Source organism: Cotesia typhae, unplaced genomic scaffold (genome assembly GCF_013202065.1).
Source record: "Cotesia typhae breed Kobodo isofemale line unplaced genomic scaffold, CoteBio_Ctyphae scaffold_13, whole genome shotgun sequence".
Classification (NCBI taxonomy): domain Eukaryota; kingdom Metazoa; phylum Arthropoda; class Insecta; order Hymenoptera; family Braconidae; genus Cotesia; species Cotesia typhae.
The window spans coordinates 13,054,759-13,075,505 of NW_027423774.1; the positions used below are offsets into that span (position 1 = coordinate 13,054,759).

The window sequence follows — 20,747 nt, forward strand, 5'->3', positions numbered from 1 at the left end:
GAAATTAATCACATATTAATTGGAAATATAAACAACAATGTTATTATATTAATTTTACTGAAAATTAACATCGATAAGTTAATGAATAAATTTATTTGTGCTTATAAATATAAAAATGAAAACTTTTTATCTTTATTATTAAGAAATTCATCACAAATTAAGTGGTATTAAGAAATATATTTATTATTATTCATTTTATTAATAATTATCTTAAATCTTCCTTTTTTTATAATAATTTAACGATATTGTTGTGAAATTTTAGAGAAGATACATCAAACACAATTTACCATTTTAATTTTAATCATTAAAATCAGTATAATCATTTAACAATATCAACATTAATATTTATGTTATATTTATCTGTTTTATGATATAATGGAGTTCATCCTTCATGATCATTCCAATACATATTAACTATTTCAGTTATTAATGAATAAGCTATTCTTTCTTAAAAAAAGTATGATTATGAATTCGTACTGTCCCAACAATCAATCGATAAAAATCGATGTATTTGCCTAACATTGTATAGAATAATACTGTTGAATAATAATTGTAGAGAATATTTGTATTTAGTAACTTTCTACTTTTATTCTAATCCCAAAATTTACTCCCATTGTGTTGGTGAGTTTTTATGACAATTTTAATTTCCATTAATTTGTTAATGCTTTTTTTAAATTGATATTAATATTTTATTAACGATATTTTTATTTTGATTAAAATTTTTATATTTTTTAAATTCAGGATAAGATTCAATTCGATTGAAAATTTTTATTTATAATATTTAAAAAATTTTTATTATGAACGTAGAATATATTTTAATAGGTGGGCATTATATCCCTTTCCGAATTGTCGAGATTATAGGCGACGGAGCGTGTTTATTCTCTACTCTGTCCCTACTGATATACGGCAACGTATCGAAGGCTGACGAAATTCGAAATGAAATTGTTAAACATGTATCAAAAAATTGGACAAGATTTCAATGCGTTACACAAATACCATCTGGCGCCCCTTATGATACTCAAGGTATTTACTGTATAGAAATGTCTAAGCATAACACGTATGGGTCCATTTGCGAAATTATGGCAGCTGCAGAATTATTTCCTTATCAATTTCAAGTGTATCAAGGTGGCTGCCTAATGGCTTCCGTTGGAGAAGCGACACAGGGTATAAAAAGACTACGATTTACGGGAAATTTTAATAACGGTCATTTAGATGCTTTGATTGATTTTGTCGAGTCAATGCATGGTGGTAATGTTCATGTAAGTAGTGATAATAATGTGCAAAAAAGTAAAGAAAATGTTTCATTCTTAGTGTCTCAGCCTAAAGAAAATGTGTCAGTGGAAGTTTTACAGCCTCAATCAATACCTAAAATTAATTTATCAGGTTCAAGTGAATCTATTAGTGATAATGTAATACCTCTTCAACCAAATAGAGGAAAAAAAAGGAGGAAACGATTTACAAATGCAATTAGGAATAAACAATTGAGACAAGCTGCTTCAAAATATAATAAATTTCATCCTGAAGTAAATAGAGTAGCTGTTGCGAAATATACTAAAAGTCATCCTGAAGTAAATAGAGAAGCTGTAAAAAGGTACGTTTCTCAAAACCAACATGTTAATCAGGCAGCTGTAGTTAAATACAACCAAAAAAGGTTACAAATTAAACTAGCACCTAAGACTTTGTCTGGCTTTCATTACAAAACGAACATCGATTATGGAAATGATAAAATTGTAAACATTGGAAAACGATTACCGTGTATTTATTGTCGTGCTTTAAAATGGATGGATGAACCTCCAGGGATGTGCTGCAGTGGTGGTCAAGTCCAGCTTCCTACAATTGAGCCCTACCCTGAACCTTTGAACAGTCTCCTTATCCATCAAGACCCACTTTCAGAATATTTCCTTTCCACGATTCGAAAGTATAACGGATGTTTTCAGATGACGTCATTTGGAGCAAAAGAAGTGAAGGAGGGAAATTATATGTCAACATTTAAAATTCAGGGCCAAGTGTACCACAGAATAGGTAGCCTTATAGCTGTACCTCATCAGCATCCTTCTTTTCTTCAGTTGTACTTTCTTGGGGATGATAAACGTGAGAGTGAAATCCGTTGTGGAATTACTCCTGGTGTTAAACCCGAATTAGTTAGCCAACTACAGAAGTCGCTTCATAAAAATAATAAATATATTTTGGATTTCAAGGCCGCTATCGATTCAGTTCCTAAAGACCAAAAAGAGTTCAAGGTTGTAATTAATGCCGATAGAAAACCGCAAGGTCAGCACAAGGGTCGTTTCAATGTTCCTCAAACTAATGAAGTAGCAGTTGTTATTGTCGGTCAGGCTTTCGAAAAAAGAGATATAATTCTTTACAGTATAGACAATAAATTTATACGGATTAGTGAAACGCATCGTGTATACGATGCTCTCCAGTACCCTTTGATGTTTTTCCGTGGAGAGGATGGTTATTACATAAACATACCTAAACGTGATGCAAAGACTAGGTCCCCTCTCAAGAAGACTGTCTCTGCTTCTGAGTTCTACAGTTATAGGTTAATGGAGCGTGTTAGTGAAATATGTCATTTAGTACTCTTTCGTAATCTCTTTAATCAGTTTTTAGTTGACATGTATGCTAAGATTGAAACTGAAAGGCTCAATTGCATTAGTAATAATCAAATAAAACTTAGGAGTGAGGAATATATCCACCTAAAAGACGCTATGGTAAAAAGAGATGGACAGTTTTCAGAACTTGGTAGAATGGTTGTATTGCCGTCTTCGTTCACTGGTGGACCCCGCTACATGCATGAACGAACTCAAGACGCTATGACGTACGTACGGCATTTCGGACGTCCAGATTTATTCATTACATTCACTTGCAATCCTAAATGGTTAGAAATTGAAGATCTTTTGAGACAAGGACAAAAATCTTATGATCGACACGATATCATTGCGCGGGTATTTTGTTTGAAAGTTAAACACATGATGAATCTTCTGACAAAAGGTTGTATCTTTGGCAATGTAAGGTGTAACATGTATATTGTGGAATGACAGAAGCGTGGACTTCCACATGTTCATATTCTTCTTTGGTTGGAAGAAAAAATAAGACCTGACTCTATTGACGAAGTTATAAGAGCTGAATTACCTGACCCTGATCAGGATCAAACACTTCATGAAATTATTAAATCAACAATGATTCATGGCCCGTGTGGAGTTTTCAATTTCAGTTCACCTTGCATGTTGGCCGGTGTTTGCACTAAACGATACCAAAGGCCTTTCTTAAAAGAAACTCAAACAGGTGAAGATGGATATCCTAAGTATCGAAGGCAATCTCCGGAAGACGGTGGAATAGCAATAAAAATTAATGGAAATGATATTGATAATCGATGGGTGGTACCATTTAATCCTGTTTTGTCACGTACTTTCAAAGCTCATATTAATGTTGAGTATTGCAATTCAGTTAAATCTATCAGATACATCTGCAAATACGTAAATAAGGGTTCTGATCAGGCAGCGTTTACCGTTGAAAATTTAGATGAGGTTTCTAGGTATGAAGCAAGACGATACATAAGCAGTTCTGAAGCAGTCTGGCGTATTTTCAGTTTTCACATTCATGAGAGATATCCTCCTGTTGTTCATCTTGCTGTTCATCTAGACAATGGTCAAAGAGTTTATTTCACAGAAGAGAACATTGTTAATAAAATCGCGAATCCAAAGAAAACAACGCTTATAGGTTTTTTCGATCTCTGTAAAGTAGATGGTTTTGCGCGAACTCTTTTGTATAGTGAAGTTCCAGGTTATTACGTTTGGAGAAACAATGAATTTATTAGGAGGAAAAAAGGAAAAGTCGTGACAGGTTTTCCAGAAATTAAAAAAGATCATGTGTTGGGTAGAGTGTATACTGTCCATCCCGGTAATGCTGAATGCTACTATTTACGCCTTCTCCTACATGAGATTCGTGGTCCTACTTCATTCAATGATTTAAAAACTGTAGAAGGGGTAGAGCATCCGACTTTTCAAGCAACTTGCAGAGTACTTGGATTATTGGAAGACGATATTAACTGGGATCGTACTTTAGAGGATGCTTCTATTTTTGATTCTCCTTATAAAATTAGAGAGTTATTCGCGATTATGTTGGTTTTTTGTCAAGTGGGAGATCCGATAAAATTATGGACAAAGTACCGGGAAAGTTTGGCAAAAGATATCAAAAGACAAATGGAAAGAGAGAGTAGAGATGTTGAACTGATCGTTGATATCGTTTACAATCAGTGTCTTATCCTTCTTAAAGATATTGTTACATCAATGTCAAGTAAGTCATTGTTAGAATTTGGGCTTCCAGAACCATTAAGAGAGCAAAGCAACGTTATTAACAACTGTCAGTACATAAATGAATTAGCTTATGATGTTTCTCAGTTGATCGAAGCAGTTTCTGTAGGGGTTTCGAAATTAAATGACGATCAGAAACAAGTTTATGATGAAGTCTTGAACAGTATTGATTCTATTTCAGGGAAGTTGTTTTTTCTTGATGCTCCTGGTGGAACTGGGAAAACTTTCTTGATCAATCTTCTGCTTGCTAAAATTAGGAGTAGAAAAAATATTGCTGTTGCTGTTGCTTCGTCAGGGATTGCAGCTACGTTAATTGGTGGAGGCAAGACGGCGTACTCAGCTTTTAAACTACCTCTCAACTTGAATCATTCCGATAATCCCATTTGCAATATCTCAAAGCAAAGTGACATGGCGCATGTACTCAGAGAAACAAAAATTATAGTGTGGGATGAGTGTACTATGGCCCACAAGAAAGGTGTTGAGGCTCTTAATCAGACACTTCAAGACATTAGAGAGAATAATCGACTTATGGGTGGGTTGACTATTCTTTTAGCTGGTGACTTCAGACAAACTTTACCTGTTGTACCACGAGGGACACGTGCAGATGAAATTAAAGCCTGCCTAAAATCTTCAATTTTATGGCCTAATATGAAAGTCCTATCGTTGAAAGTTAATATGAGGGTATGTCTTCAAAATGACTTGAGAGCGAAAGAGTTTTCAGAATTATTAATTGACATAGGTAACGGAAATCTCCCAGAAGAAGAAAGAAAAATAACCATTCCAAGTAACCTTTGTGAAACTGTGGGAGAGTTGATTACTTTGATTGATAGAATATACCCGAATATTCAACGTGGTGCATTAGATAGTTTATCATGTTTAAAAGAGAGAGCTATTCTGACTCCAATAAATGAATCAGCTGATAGGATTAATACCTTACTGATAGAACAACAAACAACTGGACATATGAAGTATGAGTCTGTGGATACAGTCATAGAAGTAGAGGAAACTGTTCATTATCCTGTTGAGTTTCTGCATACACTTAACCCGCCAGGCATACCACCTCATAGTCTTCATCTAAAGATTGGTACACCGATAATGTTGTTGCGTAACTTGAATCTTCCCAAGTTGTGTAATGGCACCAGACTACAGGTAAAAACTCTGCGGAAAAATTTAATTGAAGCGACCATTTTTACAGGAAAGTATGAGGGAGAAAATGTATTCATTCCAAGAATACCTTTGATTCCATCAGATTATCATTTTAAATTTAAGCGTTTGCAGTTTCCAGTTAGAGTTTGCTTCGCGATGACTATTAATAAAGCTCAAGGGCAGAATTTAAAATTAGCTGGTGTAGATTTACAAACTGACTGTTTTTCCCATGGTCAATTTTATGTAGCATGTTCAAGAGTAAGTTCCTCTGAAAATCTCATCATTCTTCAACCAGAGAAGCGAACGAAGAATCTATATATATATATATATATATATATATATATATATATATATATATATATATATATATATATATATACAGGGTGTCTCTGAAGTGGCGGGAGTAATTGTTGGGGTCGATAGAGAAAAAAATACTGAATCGAAAGTTCCTGAGCCAAAAATTTTTTTGGGCCATAGAATTTGAGTTATGAATTAAAAACGATAGCCAATCAGAAGCGCGCTATTCGAGAAATGAAAATGAGCGGGGAAGTAGAGGAGACGCGAGAGTGAGATGCTGCAATAGCAGCTTACTCGCTCACACAAAGCCGAGCATGAGAGGGGATTGTGACGCTATGAGCCGAGTACGTAAGTGTGAATGAGTGGATGTATGAGGTCGCAAGCGGACGGCTTAATGTATGAGTGTGTGTCCGTGTATCGCAGCATTATTGGAGGCGTTGTAACGCTGAATTAAAGCTAACCGGGTACTCTAAGACAGAGGAAAAAATTTTAATTTTTATTTTTATTCGAAAAATTTAATAAAAAAAAATAAAAAGGCCCAAGATTTAACCAGACCCACAGAAACGGAGAGTAAATTTTTAATTCTCATTTATTTTGCTGGGGATTATTTTAAAAAAAAAAAAAAAAAAAGGCTAAGATTCAACTGGAATCCAAAAAGAGATGGATGAAAAAATTTTATTTTTTATTTTTAATCAGCAAAATTATTTTTCTTTAAAAAAGAGCCCAATCTCGACTGGAGCAAGAAAAAATGATTGAAAAATTTTATTATTAATTTTCAATCAACAAAATTATTATAAAAAAATAAATGGGCCCAAGTCTCAACCGGACCCAAACAAACGGATAAAAATTTTTATTACTTACTTAATTTGCTGGAAATTATCTTTAAAAACGAAAAAATGCCCAAGACTCGATCGGATCCAAAAAAATAACAGTACAAAAATTTTTTCCTTATTTTCAATCAGCAAAATTGTTTCTTTTAAAAAAGGCCCAATCTCGACTGGAGCAAAAAAATGATTAAAAAATTTTATTATTAATTTTCAATCAACAAAATTATTTAAAAAAAAATAGTCCGCAGACTCAACCGGACCCAAACAAACAGATAGATAGTTTTAATTACTTATTTATTTTGATGGGAATTATTTTAAAAAACGAAGAAAATCGCCCAAGACTCGACCGGACCCAAAAAAAAAAATAAATTGAAAAATTTTGTTTTCATTTTCAATCAGCCAAATTAATTTCTTTTCGAAACAAGGCCCAATCTCAAACAGACTAAGAGAAACTAATTAAAAAATTTTATTTTTATTATTAATCAAATATTATTTAAAAAAGAAAATAAGCCACAGACTTAACCGGACTTAAACAAACGGATAGAAAATTTTTATTACTTACTTAATTTGCTGGAAATTATCTTTAAAAACGAAAAAAATGCCCAAGACTCCATCAGACCGAAAGGGAGATGAATAAAAAAATTTTACTATTCATTTTTAATCATCATAATTAACTTTTTTATAATAAAAGGCTCAATTTCGACCGGACCCAGAAAAAATGATCCAAAAATTTTATTTTTATTGTTGATCATCAAAACTAATTAAAAAAACAAATGAGGCCCTAGACTCAACTGGACCCAAACAAACGGATAAATAATTTTTATTACTTATTTATTTTGCAGGAAATTATTTTTGAAAACGATAAAAATGCCCTAGACTCGACCAGACCCGAAATAAAATAAATTGAAAATCTTTGTTTTTCTATTTTTAATCAGCAAAATTATTTTCCTTTGAAAAAGGGCCTGATCTCGACTGGAGCAAGAAAAAATAATTGAAAAGTTTTATAATGAATTTTTAATCAACAAAATTTTTTAAAAAAAGAAAATAGGCCCCAGACTTAACTGGACCCAAACAAACGGAAAGAAAACTTTTATTCCTGTTTTTTTTGTTGGGAATTATTTTTCGAAACAAAAAAAATTGCCCAAGACTCGACCGGACCCGAAAAAAGATAAATCGAAAAATTTTATTTCTAAATATTAATTAACTAAATTATTAAGAAAAAAAAAAAAAATAGACCCAAGACGCAGCAGGACCCAAATAAACGGATAGAAATTTTTTATTACTTGATCACCAAGATTAATTTTCCTTGAAAAGAAAGGCCCAATCTCAAACAGACTTCGAATAACTGATTGAAAAATTTTATTATCAATTATTAATTAACAACATTATTCTTAAAAAAAAATTAATAGGCCCCAGACTCAATCGGACCCAAACAAACGGATCGAAAACTTTTATTTCCCATTCATTTTGCTAGGAATTATTTTTAAAAACGAAAAAATGCCCAAGACTCGACCAGAGCCAAGAATAGAAGAATGCAAAAAAATTTATTTTCTCTTTTCAATAACAAACAAAAATTTATTGAACAAAAATCAGCCTAATCTTGACAAGACGATAAAAACTGATTGAAAAAATTTATTATCAATTATTAATTGACAAAATTATTTCAAAAAAGAAAATAGGCCCCAGACTCAACCGGACCAAAACGAACAGATAGAAAATTTTTATTACTTATTTCTTATGCTCGGAATAATTTTTGAAAACAGAAGGAATTGCCCAAGACTCAACCGGACCCAACCAAACGGATGGAAAACTTTCATTTCTCATTTATTTTGCTGGGAATTATTCTGTAAAATAATTTTTCAATTAATCGTCAGGTAAAATGTCAAAAAATAAATTAAAACAAACATTGAACTCAAGTCCCAATAATTTTGATATTTTAATTAAAATTATTTTTAATTAATTGACAGGTAAAATGTCAAATAAGGAATTGAAAAAAAAATCGCTCTCGAGTCCTGATAATTTTGATATTTTTATTAAAATTATTTATCAGTTAATTAACAGGTAAAATGTCAACTAATAAATTAAAAAAAAATTGAACTCAAGTCCGAATAATTTTGATATTTTAATTGAAATTATTTATCAGTTAATTGACAGGTAAAATGTAAAAAAATATACTAAAAAAAATCGCTCTCGAGTCCTGATAATTTTGATATTATTATTAAAATTATTAATCACTTAATCAACAAGCGAAATGTCAAATGATAAATTAAAAAAAAAAAAAATTGAACTCAAGTCCGAATAATTTTGATATTTTTAATAGAATTATCTATCAGTGAATTAACAGGTAGAATGTCAAATTATAAATTAAGAAAAAAATTGAACTCAAGTCCGAATAATTTTGATATTTTTATTAGAATTATCTATCAGTGAATTAACAGGTAGAGTGTCAAATTATAAATTAAAAAAAATTGAACTCAAGTCCGAATAATTTTGATATTTTTATTAGAATTATCTATCGGTGAATTAACAGGTAGAATGTCAAATTATAAATTAAGAAAAAATTGAACTCAAGTCCATTGTTTGTCCGGTTGATTCTGGGCCCTATTTTTTTTTCAAAATAATTTTCTCGATTAATAATAAAAAATAAAATTTTTCAATCAGTTTCTTCTAGTCCGGTTGAGATTGGGCCTTTTTTGAAGAAACATGATTTTGCTGATTGAAAATAAGGAAAAAAATTTTTGTACTGTTATTTTTTTGGATCCGATCGAGTCTTGGGCATTTTTTCGTTTTTAAAGATAATTTCCAGCAAATTAAGTAAGTAATAAAAATTTTTATCCGTTTGTTTGGGTCCGGTTGAGACTTGGGCCCATTTATTTTTTTATAATAATTTTGTTGATTGAAAATTAATAATAAAATTTTTCAATCATTTTTTCTTGCTCCAGTCGAGATTGGGCTCTTTTTTAAAGAAAAATAATTTTGCTGATTAAAAATAAAAAATAAAATTTTTTCATCCATCTCTTTTTGGATTCCAGTTGAATCTTAGCTTTTTTTTTTTTTTGTATTTGAAAATAATCCCCAGCAAAATAAATGAGAATTAAAAATTTACTCTCCGTTTCTGTGGGTCTGGTTAAATCTTGGGCCTTTTTATTTTTTTTTATTAAATTTTTCGAATAAAAATAAAAATTAAAATTTTTCCTCTGTCTTAGAGTACCCGGTTAGCTTTAATTCAGCGTTACAACGCCTCCAATAATGCTGCGATACACGGACACACACTCATACATTAAGCCGTCTGCTTGCGACCTCATACATCCACTCATTCACACTTACGTACTCGGCTCATAGCGTCACAATCCCCTCTCATGCTCGGCTTTGTGTGAGCGAGTAAGCTGCTATTGCAGCATCTCACTCTCGCGTCTCCTCTACTTCCCCGCTCATTTTCATTTCTCGAATAGCGCGCTTCTGATTGGCTATCGTTTTTAATTCATAACTCAAATTCTATGGCCCAAAAAAATTTTTGGCTCAGGAACTTTCGATTCAGTATTTTTTCTCTATCGACCCCAACAATTACTCCGCCACTTCAGAGACACCCTGTATATATATATATATATATATATATATATATATATATATATATATATATATATATATATATATATATATATATATATATATATATATTAGGTGTCCCTTATATGGCAAAAAAAAATTTTTTTAGAATTTCGAAACGCATACCCTCCAATTTTTTTATAAATGCTAATATGTACTTAAATATGAAATTTCACATCTGTAGCATGATTGCAACCCGTGCCGACCGAGCTCTAAAGTTTAATAAAAAACGGTGTGTTAGTCTGACATTTTGGTTTGATCCAAAACTAATTAAAATGCAACAAATAAAGTAAATATGAGTAAAACTAAAAAAATATCAATACAAACTTTTATTCAAATACAAATTATAATAATAATTAATTAGGGTAACTTCTCTTTAGTGTAGTTTTTTTACAGTCTGGATACAGATTTCTATGTTCCTGAACACAACGCAACAAAAACTGTTTTTGCTCTTCTTCAGCCGTGATAAGACCATTAAAATCTTGCATTAATTTAACAGCTCTTTCAGCAGTGTCATTTACGACCTTCAAACGACTTAATCGCCTTCTAGCTTCCAAAAAGCAAGATTGTCACCCCACGAAGATACGTCTTCCCGAAGAAAACTGTCGTCGATCTGTAGTCGAGATAGAAATCGTTTGCTTTTTTGAGTCACAAAATCATCCAGCGTCATATCTGAAATAAAGAAAAAACCATTAAAATAAGCAAAAACTAAACCACAAAACTTTGAAAAAGAAACATGAAAATATTAAGTACTTACCAAACAAATTTTGCGTAATATCTTCCTTCGATGGGACATAGCGTTTAGAGGAATCTGAACTTTCGTCTCTGTTTAAATTATTAATCATTTTTGTCTTGGTTTTGGTATCAACTTCTTCATCAAAGAGTGATAACATGACTGTTTCTTCACACAAATACCATAAATGATGAATAAACTTGCTTATGGATGCCTTGGAACTTGTCGCGTCTACTTTTTCATATTCTTTTAGAGCTTTCAAAAAGGACAAGTCTTGGTTAGGTGCTTTAACTGCCATTGTACATTCGAGCCAAGGTTTGGTATACAAGGTGACGATAAATAAACAAACATCTTGTAGAGCATTTTTGTCCTTTGCAGTAATTTTAAGTTGCGATTGAAGCAAACATATTTTTATAGAATAGATTGCTCTCACCATCCATCGCGCTTGATGCAAAGCTCCGGGGGGCCTGAGTTTTAGTTTATTCTCTGTGTCTCCTCCTAAGAACACAACGCATAGTTCAACCAATTCGCGGTAATCGTCTCTAACAAAAGATTTTTCCAGTTCAGTCTTATAAAAAGTTAACAAAGATGTAATGTTTGTCTTAGCAATATGTGCTTCAACGAAATTTAGAGGTGACTCAATGTTATCAGTGTTAATATTTTTCCAATTATCTCTTAACTTTTTGAAAATTGGAATATCTGGGCTACTTGTAATATGTTTTACCTTTGTTTCAAAAACAGCTTTAAGGACCAACTCATAAACATTATGACGACAAGCAAAAAGCAGCAATTCCCTTTCTAAAGTCTGCTCCAAAATAGCACAAGCTCCACTGAAACGGCCAGTATTGGAAGCTGTTGTATCGCAGCACATTATCTGTACTTTGTCATGGAGGGTCCAGTCAAAGAGAGCAGTTGAAATGGCTTTAGCTTGATGTTTTCCAGAAGAACTCTCTAATTTCGGTACTGCAAGAAGCTGTTCTCTATCGTCAAATGAAGCAATAATTGGCAAGCGTTCTTCTTTTGAACTTCGTACATCCAATCCAGGTAATAGTTTTCCATCCCAATGAATTGTGACTACGTCAGGCAAATTATTCTGGAAGTCAGTTTTTATTGCTTCTGCCCTGGATTTTCTCGCTTGAGTACGAACTCGCTGAATCGAGGATTTGTTTATAGGGAAATCATCGCTGTTCAGACCAAGCGCTTCTACAACCGCATGGAGAATGTAAACTGAGTCCCTTATGCTTAATTGGCATCGATCTAAAGCTGCTACCAGTTTTGGAGATATTAAACTTTTTGTGCCTCTTTTAAAACTTTTTTCAGGGCAAGGAATCTGAGTACTAAGTTCAGAGTTCGAAATCTGTTCCTCATCCGAATTCTCAAGACATTCCAAGTTATCTATCGAAGAAGTAGATGCAACAGCCAATAACTCTCTTTGTTTTACCTTTCTTTCCTCTTCTTCCAATCGTCTTTGCCTAACTCGTTCTTCTTTCTCCGCCAAATTTCTGTCGATTCCACCTAAGCATCCCGGTCGACCGGGCTCTCTCTGTTTCCTTAAGAAATCTTTGTCTTCCTCTATCTTCATTCTGTCAAAGGCATCTGCATGTGCAATATCAAATAAGTTATCAAGGTCTTTTACAAAATTATTTTCACGATTCTTGAAAGTCAACTGAGTTTTCTTACAGTTTTTTTGCAGGTCCCTCCAAACATGATATAAATCAACAAGTTTCTTCACGCAGTTAGGGATTGCCTTCGTAGGAATTCTAGCTTTTTCCCAAAATATAATGCACTCTCTTATAACAAGATTCGCACTTTCACTAACAGTCAGCTTGACTTCACGAATATTGTAAAATAAAACGGTAAGAACTTGTCGATTAGATGGTAATTTTGCACCGTTTATCTGGTGGCTTGGCAGTCCGATAAGGAAAATATTTTGTTTATCACTTCGTAATTCCACAGACATTTTCACAAAATAAACAACAACGCACTAAAAATGTTAGAAATCACTTATAAAATGACAATTGAAACTCGCAGTAACAGGTCGCCGCGCTACTCCCGCGCAACTTGTATGGACAAGTTAAAAACTCAAGTCGGCACGGGTTATCGTTTATAAATCGGGCTAATTAAATTAAATATACACTGACATAACACGAGATCTTTGAAACTATAAGACCTAGAGACTGGAAATTTGGTATGTATATTCCTTTCCCCGAGTCCAGGTCAGCTAAAAACGGAATTTTCGAAATTCGACCTGCAATGAGGGTTGCGGGGGTGTTAACCTAAAAATATTAAATTTTTCAAATATTGCTCCTATGGTCTTGAAATTTGGTATGCTTATTCGTTTCCCAGAGTAGAGGTTAGCTAAGAACGGATTTTTCGAAATTCGTCCCACAAGCGGGATTGCGGGGGTGTTAATCTATATATACATATAGATCTATATATACATATAATCTATGTATATATATTAGGGTGTGCCAAAATGTAACTTCCTTGATGGACCTTTTAAAATTGGAATTTTCAGTTCCGCTTTTGAAATCAGCTGTGTTTAGGCCTTTCCTAAGATATTTTGGGGTAAAACAATAGATTTTATTTTCATAGAATTTTTTAGCAGGAGGTTTAATTGAGCACTTCCGGCGAAAATTTGAATTTTCAGCGGAAGTGCCCTAACTATGCTCCAGTTAAAAAATTCTATGAAAATCAAATTTATCGTTTATGTAGTTTTAAGTGTAGAATGTGTCTACTACTTAATTGGCAATAAAAAAAAATATGCGCCCTTTTACCTTTAGGTACGCGATGTACTCATGAATTCATGAACTCATATTTCTATGTGATTTTATGTTATCAAACAAAAATAAAGAGATATATTTTGTTATTTTAGTTGATAATGTGGATTACGATTTTTTTTTATTTTACGTAATTTATTTTATTATTTCCTATAATACTGAATTTCCTAAATACTTTCCTGTACTTAAATAAAAACTAATCAGCAAAATTTAAGAGAAAAAAATCAAGGAAACCTACATACAATTGAGCACGATTTTTTTTTTGCATATTGTGTCGATTTCACATTAGCCGAAGGAACTTCGTTTCTACCTGGTGTCCCACGACACCACATAATTATTTTTTCTTATATATTTTTTTAAGATTTTTCAAAATTTCTCAAAATCTATCGGTTCGACTCGGTTCACATTTTCAGGATATCTAACTTTAAGGGAACTCTTTAAAACGCCGCTTAGTACGTTCCAATCGGTTCAGTCGTTCAACACACACACACACGCACACAGACACACACACACACACAGTGACAACATCGCGGGGATAGTCAGGGAAGCTTCCTGTGACCTTAAAACGGCGAGATCTGATGAAAACTCGATTTTTGCAAAACGGTGAAAACAATAACTTTAGGATTTTAGAAAATCTTCGATTTTCTTAGCGGGAAGTTAAAAATCTTTATTCAAAGCCATAATTTACGGCCAAAAATGTCTACAAATTAATACTTCTAACAAGGCATGAATAATTTTTCAGACATCGATAGCGATGTTAACTTAATAGGCGTATCGGTAAGACTTATAACTACTAGATAACTTACTCGACTGGAAAGAACTCCAGAAAAAGATCTTTTAATAAGCATATTGCACAAGCTTGTACTTGAACTTAATTGAGTGCATGTTCTTTTTTAACGCCAGTATAGATGACTCCGATGGTAGAGGATAGCTCACCAAGCTAACTTCCTAATGTGACGTGCATGTGTCTTTAAAGTTGTCTAGCCAATGTAACGATTGGAAAAGAACAATAACCATTTTTCCTAAAAAAAATAACTTCTAAACATTTAGAAAAATTTGAATCGAATTTTAATCCGGATTAAAGCACAAATTATTCTGACCACTAATATTTTATTTAAAAAAATGGTGCGATGACTTATGAGATACTTTATTTACAACACAATATTTTAATTAACAATAAGTTTGTGGTGATCGTTAGATATTAAATTGTGTAATTTATTCGTATTTTAAGACAAACAATTCATCATTTAATCAATAATGAATTATCTAATTAACAGGTTCAATGGCTATTAGAAAACTATGAGACAGCTGATGGTGTATCTCTGCCAAGATCAACGCTTTATAATCATTACTTACGTCATTGTTCTGATAATAAACTAGACCCTGTGAATGCAGCAAGTTTTGGTAAATTAATTCGGTCTGTCTTTCTTGGTTTGAGGACTCGGCGCTTAGGAACCCGGTAACATAATAATTCAGTTATTGTTTTTTATTTATTGAATTAATTTCATTCACATATTTTTTATCGGTTTAACAGTTTATATATTAAAGCATACATTATACCAACCTAAACTTGCATTTATATGCAGTGAAAATCATAAGATCTGTCTAATATAACTATAATGGCATGTTCTAAAAATATTTATTAGAATTCATGACTACAAAATTTTATAGCTGACAATGAATATTAAAAAAATTAAGAAAAAGAAATTATAAAACAAATAAATGGCTATTTCTGACTTTCTTTCATCATGTCATTAGAGATTTTGACAAAAGACATCATGCTAAGATAACAATCTCCAACGTGTGTATACTGGAAAAAAATATTAACCGAACTTAGAGCGGCATGATGGCCGAGCGGACTAAGTCATTATCCCGGTAGTTCGGTCGCACATCATGCCGTGAGGGGAGGGTTCGAGCCCCGACGGTTGTTAGAATGGTTCCAACACCAACCGTCGGGGGTCGCTTCGGTAGCCGAACTGTACTGGCATGGGTATTTTCTGTGGTTTCCCCATCGCCACTATTCTAAGAACCGATCGGACGGAGTGTGGAATAGGGTAAATGCAGTACAGAAAGCACAAGTCGGTCCACAGCCGCATGGAGAATAATAAAAGATACGTGCAAGAATTATGAAAGTGAGAATAGATATGTGATTATAAAAAAAAAGAGACGTTGACAATATATGAGTGTATACACTCTCTTAAATCGAAATAGTGACTGTCGCTTATGAAATAGTGACTATTCACTATTTAATAGTGCAAATTATACCACTATTTGAATTAGTGATCTACTCTGCACTGCAAAAATAGTGAATAGTCATTATAGTCACTATTTCGATTTAAGAGAGTAATCATTTAAATGCCGGGAAGAAACTCGAACGCAGGAAAGAATTTGAATAATGTAGTGAGATGGATGCGCTGGGGTCCAATGAGTACAGTGTACCCATAAAAGACAGCAGCTCAGTCGCTGAGCGACTGCTGCCATCTACTCGGCCTTGTAAAAGTATGCCCAATATATACAAGTAAAGAGTGGATTATTATTAATATTAACTCAACTTAACAAAAAAATTCTTAGATGAAGTTAAATTTACTTTGACCAAGAAAAATTTTTCAGTTCAAGAATTATTCTATTGAATCAAGTTGATCTTTTTTTTTTTTTTTATTTTTTTTTTAAGGTACGTAAGCCTATCTTTGCGTTTTTTTCTAAAAAATAAAATAGATTTTAATAATTAGCAATCTGTCCTATTTTTTATGCTACCAAACTTTAACTGAACCGTGGTTGTTTCGGGCACACTTGTACAACATAAGTGAAATAGACTATTTTTCTTCATACTGAGATTAAATTTTTGTATATTATTGTTTAACAAATACAAGTTTGTTTGGGCGAGAAATGGGCAAATCTTTGCAAAGAAAGATGAGAACTCTGAAAGACTAGTTATAAATTGTGAATCTGATCTTATGAAACTTGATTAACGCTTAGATAATTCAACAAATAATTCTCCTAATAACTTAGCTCCACCATTAAATATACTCATTTTAAACATAAATAGTGTTATTGGTCACTTAACTCAGTTTTTAACTTTAGTTAGTGGTAACCCTTATCCGCTAATGGGAAGATCTATCTGAAGATATTGTAAACTCGAGTAGTAGTGAAGTGTTTAAAAATAAATTGTTTGATTATTTGCTAAATTTAGATAATTAAGTTAAAAGTCAAAAACTGGCAATCAAAAACTTTAATAAGACTTTAAAAATTGAGTAGTTAAAGCTTTAATATAAAATTATTATTGAATCTATTACATTATTTTTATTTTTATCTATTATATTATTTTTATTTTGATATATTTCTAATTAGATTAGATTAAGTTTTTGTACTTACATATACATACTTTACTATATTTTATATTTTATGTAAATATTTTGTATTTAATATTGCCATCTGGCCTGTGCCTTGGCATGAATAAATCATTACTCAATCAATCAATCAATCAATCTCTCTCTCTCTCTCTCTCTCTCTCTCTCTCTCTCTCTCTCTCTCTCTCTCTCTCTCTCTGTAAGTACATAAACACGCTAATTTTTTGCTCTGTTTTTGCAACATTTTTCGGCTGTAAATTGCCTCCGGGCATTTTTTGTTTCAGAAATATTGCAAGCAACAAATTGCAATCTGCAGATTGACATATAAATTTTCCTTATGTGTTCGCTGTGGATTGAAAAATAATTAAATATAAATTACTCATCATTGAAGAGGTTAAGTTGACAGTGGTTTTAGTGTACAGTGGATTGTTAGCCAAATTAGCGTCAGTTGATGTCAACTCTCACTTGAAGTTTACCAGTTCTGAAAAATATCATCTATTTGATAACTACTCTATTGATCTACAGTGTGTGCAACAAGGAGGTTTAAGTGACACTATTCATGACTGGCTAATTACCTAGTGATTTACCATTTACTTCACCTTCTATCAGTGATAACTTGTCAGTAAAGTTCTATCAAATTCTTTCTGACCATTTAATTGTTATGACTTGAGAATTTACAAAGCACCAATAGTGTGTGTACTGAGAAGGTGTAAGTTACACTACAGGGTGTCTCAGAAGTCGTGAGCCACCGGACAGGGTGTGGTAGAAAATTGGATTCTGAATAGAAAAGTCCTTTACCATTTTTCGATCAGACCCATAGAAAAATTACTACAAATTTATGAAAATAGACCAATGAGGAGCGCGGTTTAGCGGCAGAACGGTAGGCGCAAGAGCGAGCGAGTGGAAGCGCGACAGGCAATGAGTGCGCGCTCGCTTGCACACGTGTGATATCATTGCTCAGTTATAGCGGGATGCCCGCATGCAATAATAATGATCAATGATACTCCTGTAAATAAAAAAATTAATATTAGAAAAATCATTCCATAGACAGCCCCATAAAATAAAAAATGTGCGATTTTTTGATAATTAAAACTCAAATTTTCGGTGTCACCGAAAAATGAAAAAAAAAAAAAAAAGCCAACAGTCATATTCAATGATACCCCTGTAATTAAAAAAAAAAAAGAAAAGTTATAAAAGTACCCCATACACTCTGAGATACAGCCCCATAAAGCCAAAAATTTGCGATTATTTAATGATGAAATTCAAATGATCAGTGTGCACTTGAAGTTAAAAAAAAAAAAGCAATAAAAATAATCAGTGACACTACTGTAGACCAAAAAAATTGAAAAAAATAAAAAACTACCCCATAGACAGGGAGATACAGCCCCGTAAAGCCGAAAATTCGCGATTATTTAATAATGAAATTCAAATGATCAGAGTGCACTTGAAGTGAAAAAAAAAAGCAATAAAAATAATCAGTGACACGACAGTAGGTGAAGAAAATTTTTAAAAATAAAACACTACCCCATAGACAGGGAGATACAGTCCCATAAAGCCAAAAATTGTGCGATATTTCAATAATTAAAATAGAAATTTTCGACGACTACTCAAAATTTCAGATAAAAATCTAGGACTAATAGTTAACTATACCCATAACAATCAGAAAAAAATTAAAAATTACAAAAACCACCCCATAGACACTAAGATACAGCCTAATAAAACAGAGTATTTCGGAATTATTTAACATAAAAATTAAAATATTCACAGTGCATTCGAAATAGAAAAAAAATACCAATCAAAATTATCAGTGGTACTTTTGACCATCAGACAAATTTAAAAAATTGTAAAAACACCCCATAGATACCGAAATATGACTTGATAACGCACAAAAATCGGGATTGCTTAGAAATTAAAATTCAAATTATTGGTGCCCATTGAAAATCAACAAAAGAAACCTTTTGTACTTATCGATTAAACTCCTGTGTATCGAAAAAAATTATTATTTAAAAAACCACCCCGCAAACTCCGAATTATGATCCCATTAAGCTGAAAATTTCTGATTTTTTAGTAATTAAAATGCTACTTCTCGGTGTCCGTTGAAAATAAATGAAAAGTATGAAAACTCATTTTCAGATATACTCTTGTAAGCAAAAAAAAAAATAAGATTTGAAAAAAACACCATACACTCAAGATAACATTAAAAAGTACAATAATTTTCTTTTACTTATTTTGAGTAGACACCGAGAATTTCAATTTAAATCAATAAAAAATCGAACAATTGTGGCATTGTGGGGTTGCCTCTCGGTGTTTATGGGGCGGATTCCAAAATTTTGATTTTTTAATTCATAAAAAAGGTTAAACTGGAAAGAAAGATAATTTTCTTTGAGTTATTCCGAGTTGACACCGAGAATTTCAACTTAACTTCACAAATAATGGAGAAATCGCAGCTTTATGGGGTGTATCTCAGTGTCTATGAGGTGGATTCTTAAATTTTGATTTTTCAATTCTTTACAAAGGTTACATTGGAAAGTACGATAATTTTTTTTAAGTTATTTTCAGTGGACACCGAGAATTTCCATTTAAATCAATGGAAAATCGAAAAATCGCGGCTTTATAGGGTTGTCTCCTGACGTTTATAGGGTGGATTCCGAAATTTTCTTTTTTTAATTCATGACAAAGATTGAACTGGAAAGTGGGATAGTTTTCTTTGGCTTATTTTCAGTGGATACCGAAAATTTCAAATTAAATAAATGAAAAATTGACAAATCGCGGCTTTATGGGGGCGCATCTCAGTGTCTATGGGGTGGACTCCATAATTTTGATATTTTTATGTATGACTGACGTTAAATTGAATAGAAGGATTATTTTCTTTTTGTTATTTTCAGTGGACACCGAGAATTTCATTGAAAGTAAATTAAACATCGACTTATCGCCAGTTTATGGGGGTGTATCTCGGTGTTTATAGGGTGGATTCCATAATTTTGATATCTTTGTGTATGACCGAGGTTACATTAGATAGGAAGATTATTGTAATTCTGTTATTTTAAGTGGACACCGAGAATTTCAATTTACGTCAAATAAAAATCGACAAATCGCGAGTGTATGGTGTTTTTTCAAATCTTATTTTTTTTTTTGCTTACAAGAGTATATCTGAAAATGAGTTTTCATACTTTTCATTTATTTTCAACGGACACCGAGAAGTAGCATTTTAATTACTAAAAAATCAGAAATTTTCAGCTTAATGGGATCATAATTCGGAGTTTGCGGGGTGGTTTTTTAAATAATAATTTTTTTCGATACACAGGAGTTTAATCGATAAGTACAAAAGGTTTCTTTTGTTGATTTTCAATGGGCACCAATAATTTGAATTTTAATTTCTAAGCAATCCCGATTTTTGTGCGTTATCAAGTCATATTTCGGTATCTATGGGGTGTTTTTACAATTTTTTAAATTTGTCTGATGGTCAAAAGTACCACTGATAATTTTGATTGGTATTTTTTTTCTATTTCGAATGCACTGTGAATATTTTAATTTTTATGTTAAATAATTCCGAAATACTCGGTTTTATTAGGCTGTATCTTAGTGTCTATGGGGTGGTTTTTGTAATTTTTAATTTTTTTCTGATTGTTATGGGTATAGTTAACTATTAGTCCTAGATTTTTATCTGAAATTTTGAGTAGTCGTCGAAAATTTCT

General features: G+C 32.3%; 1 protein-coding gene across 1 annotated transcript in view; it reads left to right on the forward strand.

The window, feature by feature from the left end:
• The window catches only part of Rfx (regulatory transcription factor Rfx), a 142,506-nt gene that overhangs the window by 82,676 nt on the left and 39,083 nt on the right, over window positions 1–20,747 (forward strand). The window contains exon 7 of the mRNA XM_074253285.1: window positions 14,983–15,164. Coding sequence (XP_074109386.1) covers window positions 14,983–15,164 — 182 coding nt within the window. The remainder of the gene's footprint in view (window positions 1–14,982; window positions 15,165–20,747) is intronic.